The 17937-nt window shown below is 44.3% G+C and overlaps 1 protein-coding gene across 4 annotated transcripts; it reads left to right on the top strand.

Moving 5' to 3' along the window:
- Positions 1-180: 180 nt before the first annotated feature.
- LOC108243905 (phosphatidylinositol 4-kinase beta) lies at positions 181-17482 on the top strand. 4 transcript variants are annotated; one of them, XM_017429640.3, is made up of 14 exons: positions 181-409; positions 3395-3892; positions 3986-4488; positions 4877-5314; positions 9598-9825; positions 9928-10179; positions 10295-10401; positions 10511-10615; positions 10696-10819; positions 10914-11027; positions 11261-11412; positions 11580-11712; positions 11889-12009; positions 12574-12755. In XM_017429640.3, exons 2-14 carry the CDS (start codon positions 3409-3411, stop codon positions 12753-12755), a joined length of 2943 nt encoding a protein of 980 aa, XP_017285129.1. In that variant the 5' UTR covers positions 181-409; positions 3395-3408. The 4 variants fall into 4 exon arrangements, with proteins under 4 accessions (XP_017285129.1, XP_037831783.1, XP_037831785.1 ...); XM_037975855.1 differs by lacking the exon at positions 181-409 and having other exon boundaries at positions 3409-3892; positions 12574-17482; XM_037975857.1 differs by lacking the exons at positions 181-409; positions 3395-3892; positions 3986-4488; positions 4877-5314 and adding an exon at positions 7643-8310.
- The last annotated feature ends 455 nt before the right edge of the window (positions 17483-17937 follow it).

The raw sequence follows: 17937 nt of genomic DNA, 5'->3' as shown, positions 1-17937 counted from the left end.
TCCCGCATCATAGCCACATTATATATACAGCGAGAAGTAAAAATTGGGCAAATATAGTGGTATGTAAATTTGCAGACGTTCGGAATCCGGATGCCTTTTCTTGCGTCATGCTTTTATTTTTGTGAGCCTCGCCGGAAGCTGTTAAAGTTCCGGACTGCGGCTGTCTTTACGGATGTTGCGTCACTGCTGCTTTAAAGCGGACCGAGCCGAGAGCGGCCAGGGCTACAGCGTATCTCGGACTACATGGACCATGACCCGAGCCTGAGAACCCGGACTAATAAGAGCCCCTCGCGATAAAAACCCGGACTAAACATCTGGACCCGACTGAGACGGACCCGGGACCGAAACTGGATTCTCCCTCGAGCGTCGGAGCTTTTTCAAACCGGAGTGAAGGCTCTACGTTAGCCGGGTAAGTCCTGTGGTTCTTCCTCGCTGTCCTCGTTTTCCTTCTGATATATACATACACACACACATATATATATATATTCTTATTTTCGTTTGTGTTTGCGTCGGTTCCGTTTCAAACAGCCGTTAGCGGAGGGATATTTTCTGCCGCCGCGGTGTTAAATGTCCGGCGGTGGGCCTGTTGCTGTCCGGTTCTCGGTCTCCTTCCTCCAGTTTGTTTTCATCAGGAGGGAGCGGCTCTCCTCCTCCTCCTCCTCCTCCACCTCCACCTCCTCCATGTCCTGTGGGCAGCCTCGTGCGTTACTACAGGAGAATAACCATCTATATATTATAATCTATTATATCTAATTATATGCATTTTCTCACATTTCTCTCACTATAAAATGAGATGTTTGGGTTTTTTGGGCATCAGCATCAAATCTGAGTTAAACAATAACAACTTTACATCATGGACAACATCTCCATCCAGTGCTTGTAGCATTTAAGTGTAATAATTTCTGTTTTAGCTCAGCAGGACCTGTGTTATTGCACAGGTTTTTTTCCGCTTTATTTGCAGCTGAAAGATAAAGCATCTTGATTGTTGCCTCACCGTCTCTCTGCTTTAAAGTTGTCTGATAAACTTCACACTTTGCCCTGAAATGTCCACGTTTTCCTCCTCCTCCATCAAGCTGTCAAGGTGTTGCGTTCACTGACCGTCTGTTAACCTTTAAGCTGATTCCTCCTTTTTGCTTCTGTTGATTGATTGCTGAGATCAGAACAGGTCACCAGATGACTGGATTTGCTCAGATACTTAGTTTTGGGTTAAACGTAGATGTTTCTCTCAGAGTCTGTAAAAATGCAGAACGTGAGCTGATGCAGCTTCATGTTTTCTGTCATTTTTTAAAATTGTCTGATTGAAGTTTTTTTCTTTCTTGAGTACTTCTTGCCATTTTGGATGTTACTGTAATTTACAACATGCAGCATAATTTTGTTATTTTTAGATTTAATCACAACAAAATCCAGTCACAATAAAAAACTGTTATGTTTTCATCCCGACTGCAGCAGGTTACGCTGCACAAATAGATCCAAACAGAAAAGGACTTCCCTAAGATTTGTTATTGCAACTTTTAGACTTTGGTGACTTAACGAATGTTAGAAACCTCTATACTCATCAAGGAATAATAATAATAATAATAATAGCTTTAGTTTTTGTTGCATTTCCCCGTTTAAAAAAAGAAGCAGATTCTGGCGGCTACGTTTTCCTGCCTTCTTTATTTGTTTTGACCTTTGGGAGAGTGATCCTGATTTTTTTCACTTTTCAAATGTTGCAGATTTTAGTTCAGTTCCTCCTGATATATAAAAAAAACAAACCCTGAAGGCCCGGCTCAGCGTCAGTGGGTGTGGTTGAATCTGTCCACGGGTTTTTAAAAGCAATCTGGTTTCTCTGATGGGTTCCAATCTGGAAACATAAAAAAAACTGTTAGATTCTGTTAATGATGAAGGAAACAAAGCAAACATCTTTCAGTTCAGGTCACAGCTGTGTTGCTTTCATTAAAACTCAAAGTAAACTGCCCAGATTCGACGAGTTTCCTGCAGCTCGCAGATCCAACAGATCCGCCCGAGACGTTCCAGAGAGGAGCAGTCGGTGTGGACTGATGATCAGAAACATCTGCCGAGAACATTCAGCTGACAGAAACATTTACAGCGCACGCTCCGTCGGGTAAACACCGTCACCGCGGCAACAACCTCCTCCTCAGCGTCCACATCTGGAACCCATCACACATCTGTCCCCGTGCACGGCGCGGTGATCTCACGCTCTGCGTCTCGGGGACAGAACCGGGCTTATGTCACGTTCATCTGCTCGTTTCGGAGGCGTTTCTTCATCTTGTCAAGATAGAAAATTTATTTAAAGACAGAACTCAGGACAGAAATTTCAGCCCTTTTTAAAATGGCAGCTGAACCATCTTTATGTGAACGTAAATCTGCTCGTTTAGTTTTTATCTGAAAAGGCTGAGTTGTTTCTTTATAACCTCCTGAGTCCGACTCCCAGTGGTGTGTTATATTCCTACAGGGGCCTTTTTTCTCTTTCCTCCATTTTTATAAAAAGGAAAAATGATGATGGAGAAAAGCATCCACTCAGAAACTTTTAAAAAATGACTGAAACGAATCGCTTTAATAAAAGAGTTGTTCTGGAAACAGAATATCGCGGGAAGACGTCAGAAAAACCAAATGTTTTGTAGTAAAGAACTGGGATCTGATAACGTGGAGCTGTGATGGGATGAAAATAGAAACAGGACGCCTCCTTGGGCTGCAGGCTGGCAGAGAGGAGGAGGAGGATGATGATGATGATGATGCACATCGCCTGCGTCACACTGACAGCTCGCCAACACAAACAGAGAGGACTTCCTGTCACACCTCCACCCTGCGTGGCTGCGTCACAGGTTCTGCAGAGCCGCCAAAACAAAAACAGTAAAGGATTTTTTATTTTTTTTTACTAAAGGAGCTCATCCGGAAGACAATCAGGATCATCTCTGAGCGTAATTATCATCTGCAGGAGCGGCCATTTTGCCTGCTTCAGCGTCACTGAGGTGCTGTCAGTAAAAACTCTGAGCTGGTTTGTGTTTTTAAACAACACAAAAAAAGAAAACCTGCTTACCGGTCTGTAATTACCGCTCAGCAGGAAGTCATAACTACCGTTTCCCATCAGAGAGCGTCCTCGCTGCACTTCCTCCTGATAAAACTGGGACTTGGCTCAGGCGCAGCAGGAAGCAGATCAGGTGTGTGCTCCTAGAGGAACGTAGTTCATTACAAAGATCTGAAATAGTCCACTTCTTCAGAACCTGTCTAAGAAGAATCAGAGTTTGAAAAGAAAATTGGAGAAATTTGGAGCAATAAGTTTGTCTGAAGTTTCTTGATGCCTTATTATTGTTTTTTTTGTTTTTTTTGGTCGTTCTTCTCTTCGTTCGCCGTATTCTTTTAAAAACTTTACTGTCTTTGTCCATTTCTTTAGGCCTTCCTTCCAAAATGGCCGACGCCGAGGTCTCCTTGTCCCCAGCTCTCCAACCGCTCCACCTAAGCCCCTCCCACTCTGCTCCGCCTCCTCCGCCAGCCTCCTCCTCCCCCACCACGTTCTCCTGCCCCTCCTCACCCTCCAGCGCCTCCTCCTCTTCCTCCTCCTCCTCCTCTTCCTCCTGCTCTGAGAGCTCCTCCGACTGCCCCAATCACCACAGTCACCGTCACCACCACCACCACCACCACCACCATCATCCCCGGCCTCAGCTGCAGCTCCCCCCGCCCCCTCATGGCGAGCAGCCGTCCTCCCCCAGCGCCAGCCCGCGCAGCTCCAGTCCGAGCGGCAGCATCGGCAGCACCGGCAGCATCGCCAGCAGCAGCGCCAGCGAGGGCATCGGCAGCGGCGTGTCGAGCGGCGGCGACCAGCGAGGGCCGAGTCCACTGCTGGATGTCATCTCGGAGGACGCCATGGAGATGGATCTGGGGGTCGACCCAGGTAAATGAGACTCGGCTGTTTGCGAGTTTTAGGTTTTCTTTGGTTTTTGTCTGGTTCGGGTTTCTGAATGACCCGTTTGTTTTCCGCCTGCAGTCATCGACCCTGAGGTGGCGCTGAAGGCCTGCCAGGAAGTTCTGCTTAAAGTCAAAATGCTGGACAACAAACAGCAGCAGGACGACCAAAACCAACAGCAGCAACACTGCGCAGACATCCCGGAGCGCTGCAGTCCTCAGTGGCACATCAACGCTGAGACCAGCTCCATCAGAGAGGAAGACGAGAACGAGGACGAAGGGCCGAGAGATGCCGCCACCGCCGCTAAAACTTACCAGGACCCGCCTTCTTCGGCAGGGCTGGAGTCTTCCTCACAGGCCACGTCTAAACAGTCCTGGCTGCTCCGCCTCTTCGAATCCAAGCTGTTTGACGTTTCCATGGCGATTTCCTACCTGTACAAGTCGAAGGAGCCGGGGGTGCAGGCGTACATCGGGAACCGGCTCTTCAGCTTCCCCGACAGCGAGGTGGACTTCTACCTGCCGCAGCTCCTCAACATGTACGTGCACATGGACACGGAGGTGGGGGACGCCATCAGACCGTACCTGGTGAGTCCTCACACACCTGGGCTGAATGCTGAGGCGGGCTGGAACTACTTCAGCACACGTTCAGCTACTTTAACCATACAGGCGTGAAAATCTTCAGCTCTTTTTCAAACTTTTAAGCTTTTAAAATATCTGCTTTTATTTACAGTGTTTTCCTCTTTGAAATGAATGGAAGTCGCTTCAATTCCTTCAAAACTTTGTGCTTTTTAAATTTCTGCCTCAGGACAGTCGCTTCATTTGTAGCTTTTAGTTGTTTTGCTATTTTTATGTTTGTTCTGATTGTTTTACCTTTAACAGTTTCAGCTCATGCTGGTTATCGCAGGAGTTCTGGTTGTAAACGTTTCAGAAGCTAAAGCTAATATGAGCTAATATGAGAATTTGTGTGCCTCAGATCCATCGCTGCAAATCGAGCATCACCTTCTCTCTGCTGTCGGCCTGGCTGCTGGGCGCCTACTCCTCCGACATGCACATCTCCACGCAGCGTCACTCCAGAGGCACCAAACTGCGAAAGCTCATCCTGTCAGATGAGCTCAAGCCTGCCGGTCCGGCCTCCGAGGCGCCCCGCTCCGCGTCGGGATCGGTTTCTGACAGCCCGCTGTCCTCGCCGCCCCACCGCCGCTGCCACCGCAGGCACAACAGCAGCAACGTGGAGCCCTCCACCTCTGTCTGCTCCGTCCCAGACAGCCCCGATCAGGGCGAGGTGTTCGTCTCCCCGACCAGGAGGACACACCAGAGGTCCAAGTCGGACGCCACCGTGGCGAGCAGTGGGCCGGGCGCCAGCCTCAGGCGGACGGGGAGTAACCCGAAGGTGGAGGCAGTCCATGAAGAGGTGAGGGGCAGATTAATAGATGTGGAAATGTCTGTAGGTGGTTTCAGGCGTATGGGAGGAATTAAAACCTTCCATCTTTATCAAAACTAAATTTGCTTCTAAAGTTCTCCCCAAAAAGATTGAAAAAGTTTCTGCCTTCTAAGAATCTGTTCTTATCTCATCTTCTGGATCTGATCTTTTACCGACACAGCAGGACACACCTTTGCTGATAATGTGGTTCATTGTTACGTAATGACATTTCTGACTAATCACGCTGCTGAGAGCGTTTGTAGATGAATATCTGTGGCTTTCGGAGCCTCTGAGTGTCTGAGGCCTGCAGCAGTTTCCAGGTGACAAATAACTGCAGCTGAATTCATTTAAACTCATATTAAAGTTCAGAAAATGATTTTCTTTTAGCATTTAAAACCATAAAGTACATCAGGAATCTATAGTTGGAGGTTTTTCTTTAAAATCCTATTTTCTTTGTATTTTCTGCTCGCTGTATGTCTTTGGGTTTAGCTCTTTTCTTTCTCCCGGGCTCAACTTTTTCTTCTTCTTCTGCTGGTTTCCTCTTTTTCTGTGGGACAAGAAGACTCTGATTGTTTAGCGGCACGTGGGAGAAAACCGAGTGGGCCTCATTCTGCAGCTTCAGTCCATCCGAGGGAACGGATCAAACCCGTCCTCAGAATTCAGCGTGAACAGAACGTGGATCCGCTGACAGATCCAACAACAATCTGTTCCAATAAAAAAACAAGTCTGCCTTCCAGATGTTTCCAGGAACAGATATCTGGATTAGAAATCTTTAGATATTAACAAACTACATGTCAGTGTGTTAATAACAGGCTGCGCCAAAGGGATGGACAGCAAAAACGGCAGCTCAAAGAATAATAATATTAAAATCCTTCAATAAAAACACAAGTACAGATAAATGAAGGTGCTGAATGTGTCTCTGAAACTTTAAAGTTTTCTAAGGTTCATAAACAGGAGCAGCCGCTGAAAAGGTGCGATCGTTTAGATTTTGAGTGGCGTTAAAGATCCCAGAGTTAAGGTGGAGCCAGACCGTTAAGAGCCTTAGAAACGAACAATAAAATCAGAAAAATCTGTCCTTTTAACAGACACAGATCTCCACATCTTCTGAAAGCGACAGGTTAAGCTGTTCCCTGAGAGACTGTGACGCTCGTGCAGGAACCGTCCCGTTCCTGTCTGGCTCAGATAAAAGCCGAGCCGATCAGCGAGCAGAGAAAGCGAGGGATAAATGTACGTTCGCAGCGCTGCACTCGGCCTTCACATTCCTGGCCGGCAGCGTAAGTCACATGAAGACCGAGGCTCTGTCTGTTGGCTCGGAGCCTCCAAACCTCCGCTGTTTTCATCTCCTCCTGCTTGATGGTGTTTTCCAGCTGCTGTTGTGTTTTTAATAAAGGAATCCTACACTGGAAAAACTTCAGCAGGAGATGGAATGAAGAAAAACAGGACGGATGATCTTTATTTTCTGCAGCTGAACTTATGAACTCCTGATAAGAGAAGCCGCAGCGTTTGATTTAGATCTTGTTGTTTCCTTAGCAGAAATAATAATAAAAAAAGAATCTGGGATGGATTATTGACCATGAGGCAGAGATATTAAACCTTTTTATCTGTCTCCAGGTAAATACTGTAGAAATGAAGCAGGCATTACTGGTTACAGACAGTTAAGACTTTTTACTGTGGTTCTAAACCCCTGGAGGATGTGAAGCAGCTTCATGACACGTAGAAACTCAGAGTTAAGCCTGACTTACTAAGTCACTGATTTTGCTTTGAGCCTGGAGCTCTGATACTCAGCAGTATCAGCACTGAAGCACTGGAGCGTTGTGTGAAATGTGTAAAATGTAAATAATAACTGAACCTGCTGTTCTCATCAGCCCGTTTTATTCACAGTAAATATCAGATGTTTAAACTAAAAAATAGTAGCTTTTTGTAGGAAATAAACAAGGTAAAATTCAAATGTCTTTGTTTTTTTCAGTCAAGAAGTGATACAATTTCTTAGTTTCAACCAATGATGTGTTAATGAGAATTTGCAGATTGTTTAATTCTGTTTTTATTTACTTTTTACACAACGACCCAACTGTTTTATAACTAGGGTTGTAATATTAACATGCAGTTTTACACAGAAGGACTAATTTAATTTAAAAGAGCTTGTCTAACGAGGTGAAAGAAGCACATGTTGTGTATTTGTCAGGACTCAGGACGGCGTTCTGCAGGTACTTTATGTTCACAGAACTCGGTAGATTCCAGACGGGAGGAGCTTTAACTTGGCGAGCTGAGACTCCTGAGTAAAGAGACAGGAATGCTCCTACATCAGCAGCCCGGCTGTTTTATACCACGCAGCTGTGCCTCAAAAGTCTGAGACGATTTCTGCTGCTATGAAAGGCCCGAGCTTCAGGTCTCCAGCTTCCTGTCGGCTCATCGTGTTCAACCTGCAGCTGGAGGAGAGGCCGGCTTCAGGACTGGATACTGGATGGTATCAGAGGCTCTGATCAAACAGCATCTGGTTCCAGTCAGGCTGCAGGAACTCCCTGGTTCTTCCTTCCCTCTGACTTTAGATAAGTTGTGCTTTTTGTCTGTTCGGTGTAATCAGCTGATCATATCCAGAACGCGACATCAAATGAAGACCAAACTTCTGACAGTTTTCCTGGAAAACTTCACAAACTTTGCTTCATCAGGCTGCAGCCTTTCCTCCGTCGCCGACCCGTCAGCTTTCGAGCGTTCAGTGGATGTTGTGCGACCTGAAACGCTTCCTTTTTTCTTCTGCTTCCTCCGGCCGCTGAATTCTTCTGTAACACAAAAGGCAGAAGTTTAACGAGAACTTCCGCCTTCGCCTTCCGCCTCTCTGCATCACGGAGAGGAGAAGCGACTCTGGCCGAGGGCGATGTGGAAACGCGATCCAGCGTGGCGAGAACAAAAGCCCGTCTGAGTTATTGTGGGAGGAGGGGTTGCCATGGTGACCGGAAGGGCAGGAAGTGTGGGGAGGGATGGACAGAGGGGTGAGAGGAGTGTCTTCTTACAGCTGGAGGCCACAGATACTAAAGATTCCACCTAAAATATTCATGATTTAAGGGTGAACTTTCACCCTCATTTTAAAAGATGCACTCCCTGGTTTTATATGTTTTTTAAAATGAGTAACAAAGAGTTTTCTAAGTTTTTTCTAAATCTCAGGAGTTTGAGAACATGTTTTGTTTTCTTCTCAGTTGGGCTGAAAACCGTTAAAGAAGTACTTTATTTGACCAGCGGTTCCACTCTGAATGTGGTGGGTTTGTTTTACGAGACAAGGAAGTTTAATAGTTTAATAAAAAGTTTGTAATCTTTACCAGTTAACGATCTCAAACTTTAAATAAACTTGTTTCAAATTTAAGCTGCACAAGACAAACATTCAGTTCTGCTGGGATGTCGTTCATGTCAGTGAAAGTCATACTCTGGCCACACACCGGCGCCTTGGTGGGTTTGTCTGTTTCAGTTTTCTGCTCGGTGAGTCCGTCTCTAACCTGAAAGCCTGTTTCTGGTTCAGGTCCTGAAGCAGCCCCCGGGTCTGAGTCACAGAGGGGCCTGGGGGGGATTTTAACCCAGCAGCTTGGCCGTCATGTGACTCAAGTTAAACAGACTGAAACAAGTCTTTTTAATCCTTTTGATTCACACTGATAAATTCCAGTCAAAGCAACTTGTTTTCAGATGTTTTTGCAGGTTTGAATCATATAAACTATGACCTGGTTAGTAGACTATGTTGCTGGAAATAATGTTGTGATACTTTAACGCCTCCTGCTGCTGTCAGCAGGCAGAAAATTGGTTTAAAGAGTTTCCAGCGATTGAGAGACGTAAATCAACAAATCAAAATGCTTTTTAAATGATTACAGACAAAATAAAGAACCAAATGAAACATCTGAATGACTGCAGTTACACTAATTGTTGTCGTTTGAAGCCTCTAGTTTGTCATTTTTCTCTGATGATCATGTTTTATTCATTCCTCTTTTAGTCTTCTGTTTGGTTTCTTGCAAGCAAAAACAATATGAGCATAAAATAAAATTGATAAAACAAAAATGATTAAATATTGATAAGTCTGGATTGTTGGTCCCTATGTTTATAAAATGTAAATGAATCTGACCTGACTGCTCTTCTTTAAGCTGTTTAGTTTTTGAATTGGGACTAAAAAGAAATAAACTTAATTAAATGAATTCCTCACATCTGTTTTATAATAGTTTTGTTTATTAAACGTATTAAGTTCATATAAAGAAACTTGTTCAAACCTGTTTTTCTGTCCTCTTCCTGCGTGCTTGCAGCCGGAGCGTCTTCGTCCTCAGAGGGAGTTTGTGAAGTCTCTGTTTGGCATCGGGAAGCGTTTGGCCACGCTGCCCACCAAAGAACAGAAGACCCAGCGGCTGATCTCAGAGCTGTCGCTGCTCAACCACAAGCTGCCGGCCCGCGTGTGGTTACCCACCGCTGACCACCAGCACCACGTCTGCAGGGTCCCCCACACCCAAGCTGTGGTCCTCAACTCCAAGGACAAGGTGAGCGCCCCCTGCTGTCCGAAACAAGCTGCTTCTAACACAGGGAAGGCAGTAAATGACAAACACGTCTCCGTATCGCCTCACTGTGTTTCTCCCCCTCAGGCTCCCTACATCATCTACGTCGAGGTTCTGGAGTGCGACAGCTTCGAGACGTCTCCCGTTCCGGCTCGGATCCCTGAGACCCGGATCCGCACGGCCCGCTCCGCAGAGAACCTGGACTGCGGCACGATGGCTAACGCTAACAGCAGCAGCATGACGTCAGAGCACCGAGCAGGAAGTTTCTCCACCGTCCCGAACTACGACAACGACGACGAGGCCTGGGCCACGGACGACATCGGGCAGCTGCAGGTGGAGGTACTCTCATCGTTTGAATAAATGTTCAAACCTGTTAAGGTCCCTGTAACCCCCCCCTGAGTACCCAGTGTCCTCATGAGGAGTATGAACAGGCTGGTGTGTGTTTCTGTGGCAGGGGGAGGCTCAGACCAGCAGCAGTGACAACATCAGTCAGTTTTCAGTGGACAGCATCACAAGCCTGGAGAGCAAAGAGCCGGTGTTCATCGCTGCTGGAGACATCAGGTAGATCCTCGCTGCCAGGGAACACGGTGGAGCTTGAAGAGTCTAATGCAAGAAACAATTAAACCCAGCTGTCAGCAGCTCTGATCTGTGTGTGTTGGTGGCGTTCCAGGCGCCGTCTGTCAGAGAACCTCGCTCAGACGCCCACCTCCTTCAAGAGGGACCCAGAGGACCCATCAGCTGTCGCCCTCAAAGAGCCCTGGGAGGAGAAAGTCAGGTGGGTCCTCGAAAGCGAGTAAAACCGAACTCGTCGCCTGCGTTCCCCTGCTGCTGTAGTAACTCGTTGCTGGTGTTCAGGCGGATCAGGGAAGCTTCTCCCTACGGTCACCTGCCTAACTGGAGGCTGCTGTCGGTCATCGTGAAGTGTGGAGACGACCTGAGGCAGGAGCTGCTGGCCTATCAGGTCCTCAAACAGCTGCAGGTACAGAAACACCTGAACTCTTCTCATGTTGGAGAAGTGTTACTTTAAAGAATGCCGCTCAAGTCTCCTCTCATGTCTTTGTTTGTGTGCTCAGTCCATCTGGCAGCAGGAGAGAGTTCCTCTGTGGATCAAACCTTATAAGATCCTGGTGATGTCGTCTGACAGCGGGATGATCGAGCCCGTCCTCAACGCCGTCTCTCTGCACCAGGTAGGCAGAGGGTTCTGGGAAGCTGTTCTGCTGAGAATGAGTGTTTTGCCGGGCATTGATTTCACCCAGTTAATAATTAATAAGTAGCTGAACTTGTCAGGTGAGAAGTTTTTCATTCCTAAGCACTTTCCTCAGCTTCTGTTTCTACAGAATTGGAAAGAAAACAGTTTTTATGTTGAAACAAACTGCACACAGATAAGATTAAAGTTTTTTTTTTTTGTCCTCTTTGCCAGGTGAGAAAACAGAGTCAGATGTCTCTGCTGGACTACTTCCTGCAGGAACACGGCAGCTTCACCACAGAGGCTTTCCTCACCGCTCAGAGGAACTTTGTCCAGAGCTGCGCCGGGTACAGTCTGATCTGTTACCTGCTGCAGGTCAAGGACAGGTGAGCTTCAGGTCCTCAAAGACATGTCCCGTTAAACGTTTAGTCTCAATGTTTCTGGGCTTCAGAGCTTTTAGAGTTTTGAGGTTTTTTCTAACAAAAAAATGAGCTGTGAAGTGTTGGAAGCTGAGCGCTCCTGCAGCTCCCTGACTTTAAAATGACCTCTGCAGACACAACGGGAACATCCTGTTGGACTCTGAAGGCCACATCATCCACATCGACTTCGGTTTCATCCTCTCCAGCTCTCCACGCAACCTCGGCTTCGAGACGTCGGCCTTCAAACTCACGTCAGAGTTTGTAGACGTGAGTAAAGATTTGAGCTCGATCTGTAATGCACCAAGCGACGCTCTGGGTCCGAACCAACACCCAGATACCGATTGGTTGTTATGATCATTAGGAAGAACCCAGCAGCTTTAATTTGTAACAAGTTGAACATTTCGATCCCGACTGAAGCAGCTCCACTGCCTCCATGTTTTCAGGTGATGGGAGGTCTTGATGGAGACATGTTTATCTACTACAAGATGCTGATGCTGCAGGGTCTGATCGCAGCCAGGAAGCACATGGAGAAAGTGCTGCAGATAGTCGAGATCATGCAGCAAGGTAACACACACACACACACACCTGACACGCTCTGCAGCTGTAGGACGAAAAGCTTGTTTTAAATGTCTCATTTGATGCAGATAAACTGATTATTTAAACAGTTTAAATTAGATTCTAGCTGCAGAAAAGCTTTGGAACATAAAACTTCTGAACATAAATGATTTTACTACCTGCGTGCAAATGTAGTTTACTAAAAATATATCACAAAGAATGTGTGATTTACATCAATATAGACGCTAGAAAAGAGGAATTAATTCAGCTTCAGTGAGAATTAAATATATTTTTGTGTTATTCTAAGAATCTGGGTAATCAGTTAATCTGGTTAAAGCAGAATGTGTGAGAACCGAACCAAAACCAGTTGGTTTCCCATGAAAGAAATAATCTTTAGAAAAGAGACGGATTAGAAATCGGATCAATAAGAGCTGCGGCATCGTTCATGTGAACATCTGTAGATTTCCATAAATCCATAAGAAGTTTATGAAACCCTGACTGGCTTCAGTAAATCCTGCTTTCACGAGTTTAAAACCCTTCCCTCCATCTTGTTCTTCTTGTTTTCTTCTCCAGGCTCCCACCTGCCTTGTTTCCACGGCTCCAGCACCATCCGCGGCCTGAAGGAGCGTTTCCACATGTCCCTGACGGAGGAGCAGCTCCAGCTGCTGGTGGAGCAGCTGGTGGATGGCTCCATGCGCTCCATCACCACCAAACTCTACGACTCCTTCCAGTACGTCACCAACGGCATCATGTGACCCGGCGCTCAGACGGACTCCTCGTTCTGATGGAAACCAGGAAACCAGGAGCTCCACGTCGCTCCGGCAGGATTCACTGGATTTATCATTTATGATTCTTCTGGAATCTGGATCAGATTTTTTTTGTTAGGATCTTGGAAAGTACAGAATCTGGAACTTTTCCAGATCACCAAACACTAGAAAAGGCCAGAGGCATAAAAGACGTTTATTTACTGAGCTGCTGCCTGAGATGGATTCATCTGAAACCTTCTACTGGACTCTTCTCTGAACCAGACGGTGAGCTTTGGTTTGGTTTCTGGGGGGGTTTGAGTCAGATAGACGCTGCTGAAAGGAGATGGACGTCGTCATTTCATCATGAAGGAAATAACGTAATCATTTTACTTTATTTAACTCCCAAGTGCAGTTGAACAAAACAAACTGTTGCCGCCTCGGAGATAATTGGCTGCATTGTGAAGAAAAAATTAGCACAATACTGTAATTGCGACGATGAAATCAGCAAATTGAAATTAATTTCTCAGCTTTAAGTGTTTAGGAGGTGACAAAAAACAAATAACTCGACCAAAACGACAAAAAAACACCTAAACTTCTGTGAACTAATTATTGCTCTTGTAGAAGCCAGCATGACAGCAGCTCGTTTCCAGCTGATCCTTTCTGGACAGAGTTCAGCAAACACCAGCAGGACGTTTCCTGAAGATCTGCTTGTTCTTAAAGAACAGAAACACTAAATGGTAAAAGCACAACAGGAACTTTTATTTTTCTCAGCAGAGAAAACAGTTGAGAGAGACCTAAATCTAAGAAAGACTTAAATATTTCATCTTTTTTTTAAATTTTGAAATAGTGTTTGGAAATAGTTTTGCCAACTGAACTTGAATCCCCAGTTATTTCACCAGATCTCGTCTCCAGCTGCAAAATCTGACATCACAAAAACCATCAGAATTTTTAGAAATTAAACTTTAGCACGCTAACAAAATGGGCCATTTTGAATTTAAAACTCAAACTGTGACCGTAGACCGCAGAGAATAAGGATCATGACCTCCCTGTTTGAAAAGTGAAGCCAATGTGCTCTAAAAGCTGCATTCTGTTTCTGGACCAGCAGAGGGCGACTCTGCTCTGTTATCTCTGAAAACAAGTACTTTAATGACTTTATGGTTCTACTCACTCGTTCCAGAAGTTATCTAATAGAACATGATGCTCCTTCTGCAAAATAATGGTCTTGTTAAATAGAAAAGATGCTTTAGCATGAAGCTAATTTGTTATTGACAGGTCAGTTTCGTTCCAACGTTTATAAAATTAGGTTTTAAAGGGTTATAACGAGCTAAACTAAATATCAAAATAAGAGTTTTCAAACCAGTTGGAGGTATTTGCTCATATCCTGTGGCACTGCTTCATAACTGGACAGTATTTTATCCAGATAAACAGCAGCATGCTGTTTAATATATTTATTGTTACGAGCATTTACTGCCTCCTAAATGTTTGAATATTTTCATGTTTGAAGGCTTGACAGCTTTCAGAACCACAACGTGCTGCAGGTTCTGCAGATGGAATCTGTCTGGTGGAAAAAACTGCAAGTTTTTCTATTTATTTTTGCATCATTTTAGGTCCAAGTGGAATTTCAGACGATGATTTGTTTAATTTCCTTGAATTTCTCTGATATTCTGTCAAAAACACTTGTGGTTAAAATGCTAATGCTAGATGCTAACGCTACTAAAAACACAAATCTAAGTGAAAACACACGGTTACGCACAAAAATGGCGACTGAGCTGCGAAGAAACGATTCAACGGAAGCATCTAAATGTGTTACAGCTGAATGAGCATGTTATATTTACATATTTAACGACCCGTAAACATTCTTCCTCCTGATTGGTCAAGACACATTCCTCTGACTGATACCAGCCAATCAGGAGAGGCGGTTCTGCACATCTGTTTCAGAAAAGGAAAAAAATGGACTCTGAAAGTTTTTTGTTTTTGAGCTGATGGGGTTCCTGAACATGTGAAAGTGTTTGTTTTTTTTATAAGTGTCCATTAAAAGCTTGTCATTTTTGTCCCTGTCTGTCCCCCCGGTGTGGACGAGTGGACGCTTCAAGTGTCCACTTTCTGATGTTGGACGAATGTTTGAACTCTGGACACTGGCTTTACTCCAACGTACACAAGTAGTATCAGATAAAAAACCACCATATTTCCTCATGAGGCGAAGTTTTTAGAACATCTTTCTTTACTACCAGCATCCTGAGAGTTAACGATCATATCGGCCTGTTTGACTTGTCCTTTTGTCCTCCAGCTGGTCAGCTTTAATCCAACCCTCCTGTTTTGTCGCGTCACTTTTTCGACCCAACGTCACGCCAGCAACTACAGAGCCTTAAGTTGTTCCACGGCCCTCGCTTCTGTAACACGGTGTGGTAATGACCTCTAACCGGGCCACTCTGGCTCTCAGACACGGCGTTTAGTTCGACTTTTTGTCGGTGATGAGTTCATCTTTACTGCGCTGAAGACTAACGTACAGTTTTGTGTTTCTAAAGCTTTCTGTCCGTCTCGTGCAGAGAGATATCGCGTTCCCAAATGAAAACAACTCATGACTGTGAATACCTGGTGCCACTGCGTTCAGGAGCTGTCCACAAGAGACACCAGCAGCTGTCTGTCCTCGTCCCTGTCCGACTGTTTTCTGTTGTGGATGAATTACTGAACCAGAGGACAACTCAAACAGACTGAAAAAAAACCTTCTCGCTGTTTGTAAAACAGCTTGTAAAAATAAAAAATCAAATAACCATAATCACCTTAAATAGCTTATTAATGTGCTGCTAATCTAACTCCTGTTTCATTTAATTATGCAATAAATTAAATCTGGCTTAAAAACTTAAACCAAGTTGAATAAGAAACAATGAATGGTTGACAAATAAAATAAATCCTCCAAGTCGATTAAATATTTTCCCATTAGAGCGGGAGGTCGTGTCATATCTGGCTAATGCTAACCTGTTAGCAATGATTAGACCTACTAAACTGCAGGCAATAAACAAAATACTTTTTTTGTAAATGTATATATTTATATTTTCAACAGTTTTAATACATTTGTGTGTTATTTGTGGAGTTAAATTCTAGCGAGCTCAACAAATCCAGCAGCTGAAGGACTGAAGTAAAGTAACGTTTTTGTGCTTAGCTATTATTTAGTCAAACATGTTTGACTTTGTTCTTATTTTTGCCGCCTTTCTGAACAGTTTTGTTTTGTAACCTTGTGCTTTAATGTGTAACGAACTGCAGCCTCTGAATGGACAGAAACGTTTGTGGAGTTGAACAGAAAGCCCGTGTCCAGAGTTCTGTTCGCCTGACATCTCGATCCTGATTTCCTGAATGTTCTATTTTTTCTGTTTTGGTTTGACCACTATTGAAGAAGAAGCACATATTTGTTGTTGTTGTTGTTGTTGTGAAAGCAGCATCACGTTACCTTAGCATCAGCCTGCTACTTTAAACATAGCTGTGACTAAAGTTTACCAGATACGCAACTGAAATAGCAAACGTTTTCTTTTCTTTTTTTTTTTAAACTGTAAAAAAATTATATTTGTGTACGTCTGTTTTACCTGTGAGAAAAATCGATGCCTTGAGACGTACGGAAGGTACAAACTCTTATCAATGCAACCGGAGGGACGATGGCGTTCGGACCTCACAAGTGCTTTTATATTCGATATCTGAATGCTTCGGGGGTGAGTTTCAACACTCAGACGTCCTCCTCCCCGAATCGTGTCACGTTTTATCAGAAACATTTGGTAAATTGTTGAGTTGTCAAAAGTATCCCTTTAAAATGACCACTGCTGACGTTTAGAAATGGTAGAATGGTGTTTTGTGAGGAAAAAACGGCGTTGTGTTGAAACTCGCCCTGCGACTGAAAACCTTTCATTGCCTTCTTTGTTCCTTTCATCCCTTCAGAACGGTTCTGCTATCAATGTGAAAAACGTTAAACAAGTGCATTTATTCTACATGAGAAGGTTTCTGTTGTTTGTCGTTTTCAGCTTCGTTTGGAAGTAAATATTTGTCACGAAATATATTAAAGCAAAAATGTTTTGTTTTTTTTTGTTCAACTTTATCAGAGACTGAAAGTCTGGCAGAACGGCACTCTTCATCACAGAATGCAAAAATGAAAAACTAACTTTTTACGTTAAAAATAAAACTTTAAGTGTTTTCTGAACGGCACAAACAGCCGAGGAGGTGACGACCAAAAACTTCTACAATCGTAAAAATCTATTTCCTGCAGTTAGAGTCGTGTTTGGGACCCAAAGACAGAGTTTATATTTAATCAGTTTCAAAGCTGAGGCAAAACATACATTTATCAAAAATAAAAAAAAGAACGTCACTGTTTTATAACTTCCTGGAAGTTTTAAGAGCTTTTTAAAGAATTTGAATGAATGACTTTCAAATCTTTTTTCCCAGGTTTAATAAAAAGTAGAATTTGTCTGTGGTCTCTGACAGAACGCTGAGTTTGGATCTCAGTTCCTGACGAAAACGTCTACATTTGATCTTTTTAATGTGTTAAACGTCATTATTTGGTGTCAAGCTTTATGTTTTAATAAAAGCTGTTCCTGGTCTGGTTCTCTCCTGAGGGAGAAGTGAAAGCCTCCATGACCCGTTCTCCTGTCAGGATCCTGCAGAACCTGCAGAACCCGCTGAAGTTTGTCTGCTGATGTTCTTGATCTGCCGTGTCCCGACTAACTGCATGAAATAAACCCAGAATCTGCTTCTGACTGCAGCTGCCAGTGTCTTTATTCAGGTTTCTGCCTCCATAGAAGAGACGGCTCATCCATCCATCCATCATTCATCCATCATCCATCCAACCATCCATCCATCATCCAACATTCAGCCATCATCCACCATCCATCCATCATCTATCCATCATCCATTATTCATCCATCCATCCATCATCCATCCATCATCCAACCATCATTCATCCATCATCCAACCATCATCCATCCATCATCCATCCATCATCCAACCATAATCCATCCATCATCCAACCATCATTCATCCATCATCCAACCATCACCCATCCATCATCCATCCATCCATCTATCCATCATCCATCCATCATCCAACCATCATCCATCCATCAATCATCCATCCACCATCATCCATCCATCCACTATTTAAGTCTGGACTTCACTAAACTTCAGGTTTATTTTGTGTGTCTGACTCCTCCACA

This window comes from Kryptolebias marmoratus, linkage group LG5 (genome assembly GCF_001649575.2).
Source record: "Kryptolebias marmoratus isolate JLee-2015 linkage group LG5, ASM164957v2, whole genome shotgun sequence".
In the NCBI taxonomy this organism is placed as follows: Eukaryota; Metazoa; Chordata; class Actinopteri; order Cyprinodontiformes; family Rivulidae; genus Kryptolebias; species Kryptolebias marmoratus.
This window is presented reverse-complemented; position numbering and strand designations above follow the sequence as displayed.

What these genes read in the sequence shown, in the direction of transcription:
- LOC108243905 (XM_037975855.1), top strand. Translation starts at nt 3,409, where the DNA reads ATGGCCGACGCCGAGGTCTCCTTGTCCCCAGCTCTCCAACCGCTCCAC. An exon ending in ACGCCATCAGACCGTACCTG is followed by an intron (nt 4,489 to 4,876) that starts GTGAGTCCTCAC and finishes TGTGTGCCTCAG; the next exon opens with ATCCATCGCTGCAAATCGAG. An exon ending in TCGGGCAGCTGCAGGTGGAG is followed by an intron (nt 10,180 to 10,294) that starts GTACTCTCATCG and finishes TTTCTGTGGCAG; the next exon opens with GGGGAGGCTCAGACCAGCAG.